The 17,806-nt window shown below is 32.4% G+C and overlaps 1 protein-coding gene across 1 annotated transcript in view; it reads right to left on the bottom strand.

Moving 5' to 3' along the window:
- LOC149792433 (uncharacterized) overlaps positions 1-17,806 on the bottom strand; it is a 138,045-nt gene that overhangs the window by 40,194 nt on the left and 80,045 nt on the right. Inside the window, exons 36-54 of the mRNA XM_089969575.1 lie at positions 17,653-17,714; positions 17,092-17,211; positions 15,711-15,745; positions 15,155-15,252; positions 14,716-14,877; positions 13,969-14,015; positions 13,364-13,392; positions 12,742-12,851; positions 11,233-11,391; positions 10,928-10,980; positions 9,963-10,076; positions 9,418-9,461; positions 8,659-8,771; positions 8,157-8,318; positions 6,304-6,347; positions 5,713-5,732; positions 3,910-4,013; positions 3,515-3,655; positions 2,922-2,974 (exon numbers count right to left, since the gene is read on the bottom strand). Coding sequence (XP_089825701.1) covers positions 2,922-2,974; positions 3,515-3,655; positions 3,910-4,013; positions 5,713-5,732; positions 6,304-6,347; positions 8,157-8,318; positions 8,659-8,771; positions 9,418-9,461; positions 9,963-10,076; positions 10,928-10,980; positions 11,233-11,391; positions 12,742-12,851; positions 13,364-13,392; positions 13,969-14,015; positions 14,716-14,877; positions 15,155-15,252; positions 15,711-15,745; positions 17,092-17,211; positions 17,653-17,714 — 1,670 coding nt within the window. The remainder of the gene's footprint in view (positions 1-2,921; positions 2,975-3,514; positions 3,656-3,909; positions 4,014-5,712; positions 5,733-6,303; positions 6,348-8,156; positions 8,319-8,658; positions 8,772-9,417; positions 9,462-9,962; positions 10,077-10,927; positions 10,981-11,232; positions 11,392-12,741; positions 12,852-13,363; positions 13,393-13,968; positions 14,016-14,715; positions 14,878-15,154; positions 15,253-15,710; positions 15,746-17,091; positions 17,212-17,652; positions 17,715-17,806) is intronic.

The raw sequence follows: 17,806 nt of genomic DNA, 5'->3' as shown, positions 1-17,806 counted from the left end.
TTCTTTGAACTAAATTTTATATTTAGAAAAAGTTTAATTGTAAAAGAATTAAAGATGACAAAATTAATATGTTACCTTTGATGCTATAATGAAACCCTTTATGCAATGATATTTTTAGAAGTCAGTTGAATCTTAAAAAGAATTATAACATTTAATTATTAAAAAAAGAAGAAACAAATAGACGCAATCTCAAAATATATTTTGCAATAGGAAACTGAAGTAACTTTGTAATATAGTGTTAAAATGTCAATGCTCTTGATCATAAACATTTTGCGAGTTTGTTTCAACAGGTATGTTTAGCAGACACATTCAGGTAAATTAATTTCTATCTAATGAAAATTAGCTAAAATATTATCTGGATATTTACGTTAAAATTGTTTGTGTGTAGACTTTTGGAAAATGTCCACGACCATATATTAAAATAAAAAGAAAGAATCATTAACTGCACGCTGATTTTTTTTAAAAGCAAAATAATTATTTGCAGAAACCGTTTGTGTATTAAGTGTAAATGTTGTTTATTATTCTAGTATGAACTGTTAGATATATTTGCGGAACACTTTGTAGGGTTCTTGCATCCGCATTGCATTCTTTCTCGTTAGTATCAGACGAGGTTATTGTCTCACATAATACGATAGACCTAGATGAAAAGGCATGACGAATTGTTTATACTTGGAAAATATGAACCCAGAGTACTCAGAATCCAATAATGAGGAGGAGGTCATCATAAAGACATCTGACGACATTTGCATTGGAAAAGCAATACAAGGAGTAAAAGGAGATTGGACAATTTTACCACAAAGGGCTGCAAGCGATGAGGAAATTGTATCGCTAGTCTTCACTCTGCCATTTTTTATGGCCTCATCTTAAACGCCATGGGAACGCTAAGGGATGAAAGAGGAATGGTATCGCCGAGCTGATTGATATACTGTAGCTAACAGTGCAGAGACTAGAATGGATATCTCGACCAGTTTCTCAAGCCCCTGCGAGACATACGGTACCCCGTTTATCAACTTTTATATTATCTTTTTACATTAACGCAATGTGTCATAATGTCTTAAGCTGATATTAAGATGCTGATAGTATTTACAATGAAGGATTATAACAGTTTATTTAATTATTCTCGATGACTGTTATTGGATATAATAAAGGTTTTATTTTGCAACGCTTGCATGCAAGCAAATGTTTGTTAGTTTATTACTTTCATCCTTATAACGATTAAATAAATACATAATGTGAAATGCGACATTAGTACACAGTCATGCTCTGTGTGTGTTTGTGTGTGTTTGCAGACGACACCAGTTGTTCCGAGTAGTTCAGGCCACAAAGGGTATTGTGTTTGGGAAGAAAGCCTCGGATCAGGAGAAGATCCCAATTAATATTAAGAAGGTCACTGGACAGACAATCAAGATCGAGAAGCGCCGAGACCTGATGCAGAGTGCAAGGTAGAGTAGATTTGTTTAAGAATATGATTTGCCAGGCCCTGTTATCGAGGACATCCCATTTCCATGGCCCTCAATGGATTGAGTAGCTTCGTGTTATTCTTTAGCATAGTTTGAGAGAGATTATGTGAGTAGAATGAAGTATTATTGGCATAACCACATGTTTATTGCCATCATTTGATTACGTTAATTTGGAGAAGAAAATTATTTCACGGATTAGTATGTCATACCTACAATATTCCATCCATTACACTGTTAAAACTATACATGTCCATATCATTAAACTATCAAATCCGGTTGACTAAAATATTTTAAGATCAAATAAATAAATATTTTACGCCATGAAATAAGATTTAATGAGACATTGCATATGGCTCTATTTATGGAACCAATTCAACTATTACGTTACAGTTTTGCAACGGTACCTTAACGTCATGAAAACGGTATTCGTTTCCTTTCAAGTCCATGGATAAAACAAACTGACAGAAATGGTGCTAAAATTTGTATTATTATGGTTTTAAAACAATACTCTATAAGAAAATGCTACATGTAAATATCGGAACTTTATATCATTAGCCCGCTTTTCCAGTGCACCAGATCATATCTATCTATTTATCTATATCTATATCTATCTATCTATCTAATTCCTGGTTATTGTATCACGAGCATATGAAGTGTTATACAGATCTGACGTCAAACAGCTGATGCAAATTTTATTCCATTTATACTTAAGATGACATTGGAAACATTGCCATTAAATGAACCTATATTGGGTCATTGCCATTAAATGTACCTTTATTGGGACATTGCCATTAAATGTACCTTTACTGGGATATTGCCATTAAATGTACATATATTGGGACATTGCCATTAAATGTACCTATATTGGGACATTGCCATTAAATGTACCTATATTGGGACATTGCCATTAAATGTACCTTTACTGGGATATTGCCATTAAATGTACATATATTGGGACATTGCCATTAAATGTACCTATATTGAGACATTGCCATTAAATGTACCTATATTGGGACATTGCCATTAAATGTATATATATTGGGACATTGCCATTAAATGTACCTTTACTGGGATATTGCCATTAAGTATACCTTTACTGGGATATTGCCATTAAATGTACCTATATTGGGACATTGCCATTAAATGTACCTTTACTGGGATATTGCACAAACAGCATTCACGAGGTTCACTTGTAGTCAATGATTTAACAGATCTTCCCTATAGTGTATCAAGAAATACTCAAATCAAAAATGATTGGAACGTACTAGTGTAACGTTCAACCACTTTTGAAAATACTCAACCAAACAGATGCACACACGGCCTTCATAAGTTTCCATTTGTCGAATTCTTGATTTAGGGCCTTCCGTGCCTGGTTAGAATTAAACTTTTTTAAATTATTTCTATTATGTTCTTTAGTCGAATTTTGCACAAAAACACAAATGCTGAAAACAGATACTATACCTATTACTACTGGTTCCACCAGTACATTCAAACATCTCGGATTATGGCTATTTCTGAAATTCACGAAGAAATATGATAACATGCAAGAATTCATAAATGTTAGTTGGCATGCTAATGAGAAGATAATCAGGAAAATTAAATCTAAACTAACAGAAACGTTTACTAAAATTGCTTTAGTAGTTATTAACTGTTCTTCTCTAATCTTTAGAAATTATGTGAACGTTTTGACCTTTTTGTGAGAAACATAGGCTCATATATCAGGAGAGCTGTCACTGGAAACAATCAAGGTTACCCTCTACGTTTCATTCATACTATTTGTTTCGTATAGATATATTTGTATAACACGTTACAGAAATTCTTTGTTATTTTAATTTCTACAAGGCCTTCTCGTTGCGGTTCTGCTAATTGTTCACTTGGTCTTAAACATTCTGAAAATAAACGAAAATATAAGAAGACTGTGTACTAAATATTTATAACGAAATCAAAAGAGTGACAACTATTATGCTGAAAACACGTAATGCCAGTAAATATGGAGATACTGTGACAAAACTGTTGTACCATGTATCATGACAGAGTAGGCAAGATATGCGTACCTGATGTTCAAACATATTACATTTTCACCCGTCTGGTTACTGGAAGGGGTGAATATAGTGTCAACAACACATTTGCCATCTTTCATGCTCGGTGGAAAGATGAAGAGATTATCAACCAAGCCAGTTTGAGTTAAATCGGAGCTGGAATAAAGGAAATTCAAAGAAGACGGTTGGTATGTGGTAGGATGGCTGGTTAAGCTATATGTTTGCTATAATTTAAACCCGAGAAACACAAAGCATAGTTAAAATAATGAAACGTTATTGACGTGACAATAGAATATAGCGAAAGTGAATGTATTATTCTTCTGTTGTTCGATTTCGTTGTCAATTTATGTTGGAATTTGTTGGTTTTTCAAAAGTGTAAACAAATTGCTTTCTAAAATCCTTCTTCTTACCATATTCCATTTTGCGGATCCAGATAAGTGAGGATATGGCAACTGGTATTAACTGCACACTTTACAGTCGAGTTAACATTCAATGTCGGTTTCTGGAATGGTTGCTGAAATAATAATAATAATAATAATAATAATAATAATAATAATAATAATAATAATTACGATGATGATGATGATAATGATGATGATAACAGCATTAATACATAATTCCATGGATGATGCATGCAGCACAAAGGGTACTTTTGTTGCAATCGGTTATGTTGGGAACTTGGAGCAGCAAAACAGTGAATAAACGAAAGGGATATCCAGCAATAACGTAATCTGTGCCATAAATTCATTTGAAATCCATATTGATGTACCTATCAAAGTTGAAAAATTTTGACAATAATTAGTGAAGTTGTAATGTGGAATGAACTTTTAGGCTAATGATGAACCATAACTAAAGGAAATATTAGTTCAAACCTTTGTATCTCTAACTTTTTATCGATAATATCAGTAAATATGGAGATACAATCAATTTTGTAAACCACAGATTAGATCAGAACCCAGCTTCTTATATAATTTCGTCGTTGTAAGTTATGGCACAATAGCTCAAACGTTAAATACTGTTGATATAAAGGTTTATATTATGTTCGTAAATCCAGATAGTTGTATTATGACAAGAAAAGCGTACAATGCGAAGAACAGTCGAGTGTCAAGCTTGAAGAAGACACAGAGGAGAGAAAAAGAAACAAATGTATAGAAACAGGGTGGGTCGGATAGATATCGAGAATATTAATCAACACGTGTACAATGGTTATCTACGCCAGAGTGAACATTATAGTGTCGTAAGATCATCAACGAACATGGACGCAATCAGAATGTTCTAGAAAAGCTATAGAGTGATTAGCTCGGTTTTGTTAATAAATGTAATACGGTTTAATAAAAACGAATATTAACTTGATATGACAGCAACACATCTGCATGAAAGAGAGTATCTCGATCTAAGTTGTATATACATTTTACAGTTTGGACCATCTCAATACCAGTGGTACTCGGAAGACAACAAAAAAGTGTTGCATGTAAATATTAGCACCGAAGGCTGTAAATCAAGTTCATTGAATGTTTATCATTAAAATAGTACAATCGTTCATTCCTTACAATGTATGATGGGAATGAAAATTATGAGAATGTCACCTGGGGGTTGTCACTAACGAAAATTATTAAGAGACATTGGAAGTAAAGTTTTATTCACTGTCTCATCAGTGTAAAACAGATTTGGGGAACTTGAAAACACCTTGGGAATGTATCGTTTAAAAACCAGAATATAAAAAAACGGCTAAGTCAGGAGCTGTATCTCATACAAACAGTGATTTATAAAGCTGTAGTTTAAACTCTTTAGAAATCGTACCAGTACAAAGCTGTAAACAAAATTCGGTTGAAATCCAAGAACATCCAGAAAAAGTTATTTCACGGAAACGAAATACCTGACGGACGTACAATCAAACGGAGGGCGGGACAGACCTAGGGATGGATACTATGATTACAATATATGATTATGTTAGCAATTAATACAAATGCACAACTAAGCACACTGCTGGTTTATAGCCTTTTTAAATGTAAATGTTTGTGGTAATAATAATAATAATAATAATAATATAATGATAATAAATGGTTACAGTACTTTATCTCTACGCTTTTTAATCTATTATTTTTTGACCTTGTATGGGATATATACTATTTGTGAATGTAACGACCTTTCATAATTGCCGTAAATATTATATAAATTTTTCTACTGATTTGATTTGATGACATTAGACTTACCTGAGTAGGTTGGAGTGATGCTGAAATAAAGACAAATATAACAAATGTAACAGAGGTGGAACGTTCAGTTTTATTAACATTTTTTCATAATAACTTCGTGTCACATGATCAGGGACTTAATGATATCCTTCATAGTATGCTTTGATTTGATTTATTATATGTATGGTTATTATTTCCTATTTTAAGTAATTCAGAATATCATACACATTATCAGATTAAGTCATCCTTGTGCTTCGCGTAAATCATGAATTGTGTTCTTGGTTGGGAAAATTTGGTTGGTTTATATTGTCAAATGTCATACGTAATGGCTTAATGTACATAATTACATTTACATCAGCTAATGATAATGTTATTATTGCCAATTTTATTATTAATATTATTATAAATAATGAAACTCGAATAAGATATGTCTTTAAATTAATTTTATGTATTTTTTCACAACAAACAAATTAAACTAATCGCTTTAAAATATCATGACCTCCTCATTCTGGAATCATATACCAAAAGAAATCAATTACTGTAGAATGTTTTGATAATTGTATCCAATTGTAAAAGTGAATTTGAGATATATTTTGCAATACTGTTACTTACAGGTAAGAACCGTTATATTACAGCATATCTCATCAACATTGACTCTGAAGGAATAAACGGGAAACGTCAAATAAGAGACATGAGAGCAAATGCTGCATGACAATAATGGCTATATTTATACTGGTTTATTTGGTTCTTTACTTCATAAGCTGACACAAATATAGCATGAAGAATTAAATTATAAAATAATAACAATGACTTTGTAAAACATAAAAACACTATCACTAGACTCTTTATTTTCTTGAATACCACCTCACTCCTCTGCCCCGGGCTGGTAACGTTTAATCTGACCAAAACTGTGCTCAAGGATAAGTGTGTGTGTGTGTGTGTGTGTGTGTGTGTGTGTGTGTGTGATTTCGATTTTTAACGTAGCTTTAACAATTTGTCAGTCGTATCGCTACGATGTCAGCAGTGTGGTAGTTTTAAGTGATGTCTAGCACTGGGGCATTGTGCCGCAGACAGCTAGCATGATGTCACACCCAGTCATATTATCCTGACACCAGGCCAACCAGTCATAACACTAACTCTTAATGCTGAGCGCCTAGCGAGGCAGCTGTTAGTACCATTTTTAGATGTCTTTGGTATGACTCAGCCGGGGTTCGAACCTACGACCTCTCGCATCCGGTCTAACCACTAGGCCAACGGAGCAGTCCCTCAAGGACGAGGAAAATTCTTTGTGACAATTACTACATATGGTAGTCACAGCGGACAGTTGACAGACACATTAAAATTATCTGGAAACCCCAAATTACTTGAATAAACGAGTTATAATTACGGGTGGTATGATATATTAAGTTACCTTGTTATGTATATTTGATTTAATTATATCTGATTTAATTGTTTGTAAGTTTCAAAATCTTTTTATTTTTTGTAAAATTTCAATATATGTCAAAATAATGTTTGCTGGGAACTCATACATTTTCGAGAAATGTTTTTGACCTAGATCCTGACCTTGATTCAAAATTAGTAGCAGCCACGTAAACAAGTTCTATTTTTATTTTAAAATGATTGGTTGTTGTCGAGGTCATGATGATGACTACAAGATGTAAGATGTAAACAATTTTTTAAATTTTATTTCTTAGAGGAAAATGATCGGTTTTAGTCAGGGTCATGTTAGGCGCACGTCATATAAACACGATCACGTGATGACCCTCTTTCGATTTCGCAATTTGGTGATTTTTGAAACTGCGTTTTAGAATACGATATAACCTTTGTTTTGGACAAATATTCTCAGTTGCGCTTATTTCTTTACATTGGAAAGTATCTGTCGTGTCGTTTGGAGCTAATTGAAATTATTTGGATTCAAAAAGATTAAATCTTTTTTCCTGGAAATATGCGTGTGCTCATATGAAATTCTTGATCAAAAACAGGTCCTTAAAAAATTATTCGTATTTCTTATTTCTACAAGGAACTGTAGACTTCAACACACTACAAGTTACAGCATACATCATCGTCTTCCATCTTGGATTCGTCGTGGGGACTTGAACTTGAAATCATTAGAACATTTTATTATTAGGACTTCTGAAATTTCATTCGTGGATTATTCTTGGATTATTTCTGGATTTAATTCTTAAAGCCGTAAATTCATATTTTTTTCCCTCATTTGTACAGAATTTTTCCAGGGAAATAAAGTATTATATTTTTCATAGCTTGTTGTAACATAAGAACCTTAAGCGTCATTGAAGAGATAACCAAGATATTTGTTTTGATTTCCTGTTCTAATACATAGTGATCGATATCGGTTATAAGCACTAACTAACGCCACGTTTGAAAGAGAGTCTTAGTTTGAAGATAAATTTGCGAAATTAAAAGATGACGTCACAGGAGAAAATTGCACCCACAAAACAACTTACTGACTGACGGGGTCTGCGGTCTGTATGCACAATCGATACTGTCCTACAGACGATGGCGTGAATGGCACGTTCCCACTGTACACTCCAATGTTTGACCCATCATCTAACGTCGGTGACCCTGGTGATAAGGCTGGATCGATGTGGCCAAATTTAACAATAGGTCTAAACGCAAGAATAAAATTATCTTCATTGTCTAATACATGCGATATTTTGGGTGAAATTTCAATTTTTACTTATTTGAATAAAATTTATTTTGGGGTTAATTCCTCATGTACTTAACTTCTCTTTTTACCTTATTTACAATAACCAGAAAAGATTGTCTGTCAAATAATGTACGTCACAACTGCTGCATAAACATAAGAATAGCACTACTAGTATTCCTTTTCCGTTTCTTACTCTCGTTCTTCAGGTAACAGTTGCACAAAAATACTATGTACATTACCATTTATGTCATCGTCATCAGCTATTACAACTACTACTACGTCTGCTACTGCTACTTTACTTGTGGCTGATGTTTCCCTTCACGGTCACCGGAAGCCAACACTCGATGTTTTCGTAACATATCAGCGTTTCAGGAATGGCTAAATCTATGAAAACTGGTTGTCCTGTTCCATGCTGAAATACATCAACGATTCAAGATATGATTCTTTAAGACATGGTTTTTTAGCATGGAGGTAAGCTATGGACCGTCATGCTATGGGCACTTCTCGGTAGACCCAAAGATGTATATACGTATGCATGCATGTATGTATGTATGTATGTATGTATGTATGTATGTATGTATGTATGTCTGTCTGTCTGTCTGTATGTCTGTCTGTATGTCTGTCTGTCTGTATGTATGTCTGTCTGTCTGTATGTATGTATATACGTATGCATGCATGTATGTACACCTTATATTCATTTATATGATAAGTAAATAAATTTAAAAAAATAAAATTCAAACAATACAGCTGATCAAGCGTTGAATGTAGTTGCATGGAGAGGTAAGTCTGCCTACTACTACTACTACTACTACTACTAATATGATGCATGCATGCATGTATGTATGTATGTATGTATGTATGTCTGTCTGTCTGTCAGTCTGTATGTCTGTCTGTCTGTATGTATGTATGTATGTATGTATGTGTAGGAATATTTATATCGTATTAACCATCTCATTAGATAATAAATGATGTGCTATGCATGGACTTTCTGTATACACACACAAGCTAGTATACTTTTCCGTCCATATTTTAAATTGGTGCTGTGGGTATTATCTTACCGAAATTGGTGCATCTGTGGGAGAAGCAAGATTTTCTGAAGTAACTGCAAGGATATAAAGAGAAAAGTACGCATTTATTCTAATTCGTCGGAAAGAACGAGCTTGATATGGGGTAGAGAGACTTGAAAGCCGTGAGACGATAATGTCTTCATGCACAGTTTGGTTTTGTATCGATTATTACCCTCTATTTTATATTTTTCAAATAGTTTGTGGTATCCAGTTTAAACAAAAATTAAGATAAATGTGGATTTATTATTATAATAACTATAATTACAAAGAAATATAAAAATAAACCCCAATGGAAAACCAGATAAAGTGCTCCAAATAGAAACATGGTGATGTAAAAAAGTCATTGTGGTAAATCGCCGCCCTTGTGAATTGATTCATCAGTTTAAATCCCTCTTGTTACCATAACACTTAAAAGCAGCACGATAGGTTTCAAGTAATATTTTATGCAATAAATTAGACAAAAGAAGCATTTACTTTGATGTGCGAAGTTCTCGTCATGAAATACAGATGGCTGGTGTGAAACTGAGACCTGTTACCTGCACATTCGACTCCACTGTAGCCAAGTCTACATATACACCTGGCTTCGAGGGAATTTGACAGACACTGTCCTCCATTTTCACATTTCTTGTTTATACACATGCCCGTTGTCCCTAATAAATACAAACATATTGTCTTACGGTACAGCAATGTACATGCTCTACTTCGCGATAGCGTGTTCATTTATATTGTTATTTTATTATGATTAAAAATCCTAAATTTGAGGTACGCTACAATTGGATAAATAAATATATTAAATAATCTAACATATCAAGATAGCGCAGATTAGTAAGGAAATGGGAGAGGTTTTGTTTGTTTTAAAAGTGTAGTAAATTAGTCAAGATAAGAAATGTGAGTAAAGATCAGACCAGACCAATCAAAACGTGGGAAAACAGAAAAGATCAGATACAATGACATGGACAAAAATAAAATTAGAAATGGTATTATCGTATTTTGTATAAGTTGTACCACAAAAAGAGAAATATGATTTAAACATACTAACTATTACTGGTCTTGTAATAACAATTATTTAAATGTTAGTACAATTACAATTTAATATTGGAGCCGGCTATCTTTTGTTATCAGCCTATCAAAATACAGGGTTTCTCATAAATGATAAATGTATACTGCTTTCAGCACTGAGTGGCAAAATCTCTAAAACTTGTATTTTTGTAAAGTGTTAAGATTTTGGAAAATTCTCATATTTGATTTTTGCAAAAGCGAAAATTCAGATGAATAAATGTTTTGAAATGGGGGATCTTAGCATTTATTTACATATATTCTTTTCAAATTTCATAACTGATGAGAAGATTTGTTCTACACACTATATTATAAAATATATATAGGCACCCAGCTATACATCTCTGTACATCGAATGGACGTTTCCCTTCAATATTTAACATAGAGCGTGTGCACTAAATGATGAATTGTTTATGACATAAAACCCACAACTTTTTATACTTACCATTCGCATTGGCATGAGATGTGACATTATAGCACCTTATTTCTCCTTTGAGTCTGAAATAGAAATCACTGGCGTTCGAGACAATGTTTGTGTCGCTTATATAAATGGAATGAACAATAGCTTTATTTCAGGTAACCAAAATAAGTAACTACACTTAATGCTATGTTCTTCTTATACTTTTTGACAAGACTTCAGTTGCTTTGTGTTATCGCACTTCATCATATATTATGAAAACGCAGTTCCTAAGAATGTTAATAATGAGAATAATGGTCACTTATAATGTTGTGAGAGTCTCCACTACTAACCCAGGTAAAGATGTCTGAAGGCAGATTTTCGTCTGTTGTCCCTCCATATCTTTTGATGGTATGTATGATATATCAGTCACACATTCGTATCCCAGGTTTATAGCCGGTGGAAATATGTGTAGGCCACCAGTGTAGTCTGATACCTCTGTGACTGTCGGGCTGAAATACATTATTTTATATGTCTTACATTTCATGGAAAATCCCATGGTGCTATTTTAGCAAAGGCAATTATTTTCAAGCCTTTCTTGACATATCAACCGGCTTTAATATTATTGTACGTTAAAATTGCACCCGATATTCCATTGCTGCTTTACTGGTTTATGAAGTGTGTGGGGTGGGTGGGTGAGTGCAATGTATAATGGACAGCGTTATGTTTCTTCCAAATTATCCAGATTATTTCTCAACCTAAAATTTTCCAAATATGTTAGACAGTATATATTGACAATTTAAAGGTACTTATGAAACACAGGACGAAACTATCAATAATTATTATATGGGTGATGGATAGTTCTGGAAATATTTTTAACAGCTATGTATTTCAAATGGATAAGAAAATGGGATTTATACTCTCCCATTTGCTAGGCATTCCTAAAATCAGAGAACATATGCATTCAAATTGATAGATTGAAAGAAATGTTGCAACTATACTATCATTTGAACAATATTTGATCACGTTAAGTTGGTAAAGGGCTGCTTTTTAGCTCGAACATATTTTAATGACGTTCAAAATAATAACGGTTGTTAAATTACAACATTAGTGGGTATCAGATCCATTAAAAATAACGAAGAAAGAAGGTCATTTTAATACTCTTAAGTTTTAATGCATTGTTCAGACATATGTTGAGTGAGAAATCCATCGTTTAATATACTTTAATAAAGATTATCTAGGTTTTTGCATCAAGGAAAAATAGTAACTTTTACAATATGCTATTTCCTATTAAAAAAAGTTCTTCCCTGGTTTTGAAGCTGTTAATAGGAGACATATGACACATACTGAGGGATCCTAAAACAAGAATGTGTTATCATGGTTCTTTAGAACACAGATATGGCATTTCATGGTTTGAAATCACAGTAAACTCGTTCTCACGTAATAAACGATAATCAGTTCTACTGATGCAAGTAATTTATTCGGATTCATATTAAACTAGGGTCTTTAATTCATTCACCACTGTAAATAAAATGGTCATATTTACTCTGCACCAGCGTGCGAGTGAACAAATCCAGTGTTGTTTCAGAATGATAAAATAATATGTTTGCACGTGCAATTTACGAGTTTCGCACTCATGATTCTTGACACATTGCTTTCAGGGACAGATTTAATTACTCATTAGATTATTGAGCACACTCGCTCGTTCCTCTTAGTTTTCCTTATTTATTAGTTAGATGTTACTCTTTCTGAAACATCTGATGCATCGAGTTCCAAAGAATAGTCATTATTCTCTAAATGATGCTGTAATGTTGGAAAGTTAAAAATCGTTTTGTTTTCAATACAATACTACAGGGTCATACCAATTTGTCGTTTTCTTCGATGTAAACATCACAATGTGACACTCAGACTCAGTTTTACAGATGACAGTCGATCCGTCTGGAAGTGTTGGGTCAATGTAGTGCGGTCGTAACTTGAAGAAAAAGAAATAACTTCATTATACTGGAATGGTTTTATAATTATCCTTACTTATTGATATTTCTGAAGTAGGTATGTTCATATTACATGCAAATAATTCCAAATTTATTCAATTTACATTTTTGCGACGCCTTGCCCAATCCATACTCAGATACTTTAAGATGGATTTTATGCTTGGCTATAGTCAGTCTGTGAACTACATTTAGCTACAAAATGTAACTGTCACTTCTGAGTAAAACTGGCTGTTGTTGTCTTGAATATTTTATTGTGCCTCATATAGTAGAAAGTGATTCGAAAAGATGAAAAAAGCTACGGTTAATAGAAGCCAAAAACAGTTATATCAGCGTAACGCAAGAATATATCACATGAGAGTTGAGCAACAGCGCAAATGAGAAATATATATTCCGCAAACATTATACGGACGATAATAATTGCTTTCAAATGTGATGCATTCTTTTGAAACCATTCTACATCGTGTAATATGAAATCAAAACGATGCTAATTTACCATGTCAACTGGAGGTCTTGAAAATTCTCCTGCAAAGTAAAAATGGTGTGCACTGCATATAGCAAGAGAGATGTTGCAAGAAAACATAACTAGTTCTTATCATTAAATATTTGAAAATAAAAGGAGTAAGCTATATATATATATATATATATATATATATATATATATATATATATATATAGTTACGTCTGAAGCAAGCAGAGGTTTATACTACTTTTAATTTTAAAACCTTGATTTCCAATTCATGGTTTGATGGTATGAATTTTAGTTCTGAGATTCATTAAGAGGTGTGGGTCCTAATAAGATATCTTGATATACATATTTATAGCAATGCTTTCTGCAAAGAAAATGCTATGGTGAGGACTGCCTTTAATATCATATTGAATTTATAAGATCCAGGTGAATCATTCTTTAATGGTTTTCAAGCCACGTTGGAGTTTGTGAATAAATGAAAACATTAAACTGAAGGGGAAATTAACCAATATATTTTTTTTTTATAGATTGATATAAATAAATTGAGGGGGGAACAAAAATGCACCCACTCAGAATAAGAAATATTTTATAGAATAGTTCCTTGAAATCTGAAATGTAAAAACATTACTTACCGGTTACTCGGACGTTAAAACAAATTTCTTCACACACAAGGCTAGAGCTAGACAATATAACAAAAGGCAATATAGATATAAGAAATGATGGACAGGTGGCAAGGATCAGTTCAACGTGAAAGAACCAATACTAAATGTACTATTTCTATGTTCTTTTGACTACAGATAAAAATGCACAAAATTAATCCAAAGAAATGGCTGGTAAAGCGTCAGATTTGTAGTTGAGCAGTTTTTGAATTTAAGTTTGGCACATTAATCTCATTATTAATATTCTGAAACAATTGATTAAATAATTATTTCAATAATAATGTATTGTATAATGTGTAATAACTACAATTATTCTTGCTGAAATATTACGGCGAAAGAAGAATTGCGTTTTGATGGTGGGAAGAAACATTACAAACTGATGAGAGTATATAATGAAGATTAATTCTTGTAATTGCTTACCTTTGAAAAATGAAAAGGTTACATAATATATAGCGAAATCGCAATGAATTAACAAAATGGAACTAGGAACCCTTGGAAGAAATGCTAATTTTCGTCAAAAGACTGCTCTAAAAATACGCATGCTCTTTTATATCATGTCAATTCCATCCAACTATGCAATAAAATAGTTGCATATCAAATAGTAATAATAATAATAATAATAATAAAAATAATAATGATAATAGTGAATGTGATAGAAAAATTGACGAAATATGTTATGTATGATGATGATTCTATTATAAAAGCAAATTTCAAACTTACTTTCTGCTATCCTTGCTTTGAATGCAAACACGTTGGGTGCCATTACCTGTAGGTTTGATTTTTAAATATCCCTCAAAATTTGAACCTGTAGGGTTTGTGCTGTTTACGAATAGTTGTTCTACGTTGATGGTTGGAGGCACGTGTCCAGTGTCCACAAAAGGACTAAAACATAGCAGTGGTATTGTTCAATTATTTGGAAATATAATTTGAATTTAGAAATATTATACTGTGACAGTGACTGTGTAGAAATACAAACTAGTTATTTGTACAGTAATCTTTTACACGATAATTATATTCATATAGGAATATAAAGGGATATTGCGTACTCGGCAAACTCAAATTAGTGAATAGACTACAGTAGTTTCTAAGTAACTGCTAAGGATAAACGATACAATAAATATTGCATCAAAGCCGTTAAAAGCAAAATTTACAAGCTTACATGTTAGGTCGTAGTCCAACTATCTGTAGCGGAACGGTGCAGCTTTCATTATAGCTGCATATAATTTCCTCCGGTAACACAAAATTCCCTGCAGATGGCTATACATGAAAATATATTGAGACAAGTTTTAAATGCAACACATGTTTTAAGAAAGAGGTTACTATTATTTTTTACAGTTTCTATTTATTAATTTGCTTTACAAATATTTATTAATCAATGCCCTGATAAAGGATATATATATATATATATATATATATATATATATATATATATATATATATATATATATAGAATTAAATGAACATTAATCACAGCTGAGATTGTAACCGGTGCAACATTACATCTTACAGGTCGACCTACCGAAATATTTGTTAAACTCTATAATCTATGCAAAATGGTGCTTTCCTGTTCTGAAAATGGATATACACAATATAATTTATCGTATGTTTGTTCAATTGATTTCACTCCATTAGATTTATTAATGGACGAGCAGTTGAAACAATATTTTTTTTTTAAGAAGCATCTTCAGCACTAATTCACTTGTATACATACGTACTCTGTTTGTATTATTTGTAATCGATGTTGACTCGTCTGCAAAATGAGGTGTAATTTTTTTGAGAACATAGAAATTACCTTGTTATCCATTTTTTTTTATAGCGATGCAAACGATTATTCAACGATGTGTTATGAGATGATGATTCATAAGGATGATTTTTGTTTGAGAAGAAACACTTTGAACTATACTGGTAACTTTAACAAATGTGCTTAAACCATACTATCAACAACATAAGAATATTCTTTTCTATATTATTTTCTCTATCCACAAACGTTAGCAATGTTAAATGGTGTTACTATACTTTTATAATAAGTAACATAAAATAGTGAAAGAAAACAAGATTTGTAAAATTTAACAAATATATTATTTCCCTCGACTACAACGTAAAAATTAGAAAAGAAAAACGTACAGAATTGCGATTTAAATCCTAAAATAATCCAAGAATTACAGATACAAGTCCTAATAATTTAAAGTCCTGTAAAAAATTCATTAGAAATACAGAATAAATCCAAAAACTAAAGGCGATGATTTGTCTATGGTAGCTTATAGAGTGTTGAAGTGACAACAGTCTTTTGTCGAATCACAGTAATATAATTCCAGGTTTGAATTCACTATAAATTCCAGTGAGTGTCTCTATCCAAGAATTGTATCAGATCACTTTAATATTTCCAGAGAAAATAATCACTTGAGTTCAATAATTTCAAGAAATAAAATTTCCAGCCCAGACTTAAATCCTGGACACCACATATAATACAATTTGAAGGTGCTAGATCTTAAAGCACGACTGAAAAAACTCGCTGTTACAAGATTATATAGTTTTGACACGGGTGGCAAGTACAATTTTCTAAAACAAAACCCATTACCTTTTGGAAAATAACCTTCTAGAATGATTCTGATGTTTACAAAATAAAAACCATAACCTGAACAATGCGAAATATTCACTTGGGAAATTCCAAAAACTAGACCTAAGACCTAGATCCCAAAAAAACTATTTACTTCTATTACTAATAATACTAATTTTTAACCCATACACATAGAGAATATATCAGCTATGTATTAGTTGATAACAAAGAATAAAATTAAAAAATTAAATTAAGATTAAGCAGAAATTTTGGACAAGGTCAATTCCAACATGCAATATTACATAACAATAGCATGCAATAAAAAAACCAAATAATAAAAAACGTAACTAACAATGTAAATTAAATATACTTAACAATGGGTTATGAGGAGGGTAAGATGTGTCATCTCTCAATGCAAATCTGTGACATCCACAGAGTGCTTTATTGCTAACAATACCTAATAAAAATACATGTCATGCTATTAGCGATTGAATTGGAGAAGAAAGTCGGATTTATAAATATCCTGGACCATATATTACCTTTTTCACACGTGTTCCCAGAGTAACCATGGGAACAATGACATATTGGTTCTTTGTTTGCGTTTCCAGCATCGCAAAACCCGCCGTTCTTACAGTGCAGATTACTACAAGGACCATGCACTGGAAAATATAAATATAAATATAAATGTGAAAAAATATTATCATACGTGCAACGTAACCGCTAAATGCAAACTTACAAAGAATATATACAGCTAAGAAAAATGTACATAAGCTTTCCAGAAATAGCTGTACGTTTCCTAATCCACCTATCACAATAAATGTTCTCTGTTCTATTAATCGTCATTAGCATTTTTTGGGGAACATTGGCTTTCTTTCAATGTATCTCTAAACTCACGTGGCAAAGAATACTAAGCACTCTTTTAATTTATAAAATAAAGTTGCCTGTAAAGAATAGTTTTCCTTTGTTATAAAGGAACATGATAAAGCATGATAAAATACATTAGGTGTTAGAAATGCAAGTTTTCTGTGTGTTTTGAATTTGGTTGAGGACTAAAGGCTGGAGATTTTAAGTTGCCTTAAATTTGTAAAGGGTATACTTACAGGACACATTCCCACTTTCTACCTCCATGTTAAAACAACGTGTTTCTCCAGTCACTTTCTTCCTGTGGATATGAAACGCATGATTTGTGAATCTATCCTACAGAAAATACAATAACCAGGAAAATGAGCCAAAGTTGGATAAAACTAATATCAA

The sequence above is a fragment of the Sinohyriopsis cumingii genome, chromosome 9 (assembly GCF_028554795.1).
Source record: "Sinohyriopsis cumingii isolate HCF-2022 chromosome 9, ASM2855479v2, whole genome shotgun sequence".
NCBI lineage: Eukaryota > Metazoa > Mollusca > Bivalvia > Unionida > Unionidae > Sinohyriopsis > Sinohyriopsis cumingii.
The sequence above is the reverse complement of the archived record's forward strand: the minus strand, read 5'-3'. Positions and strand labels throughout refer to the sequence as shown.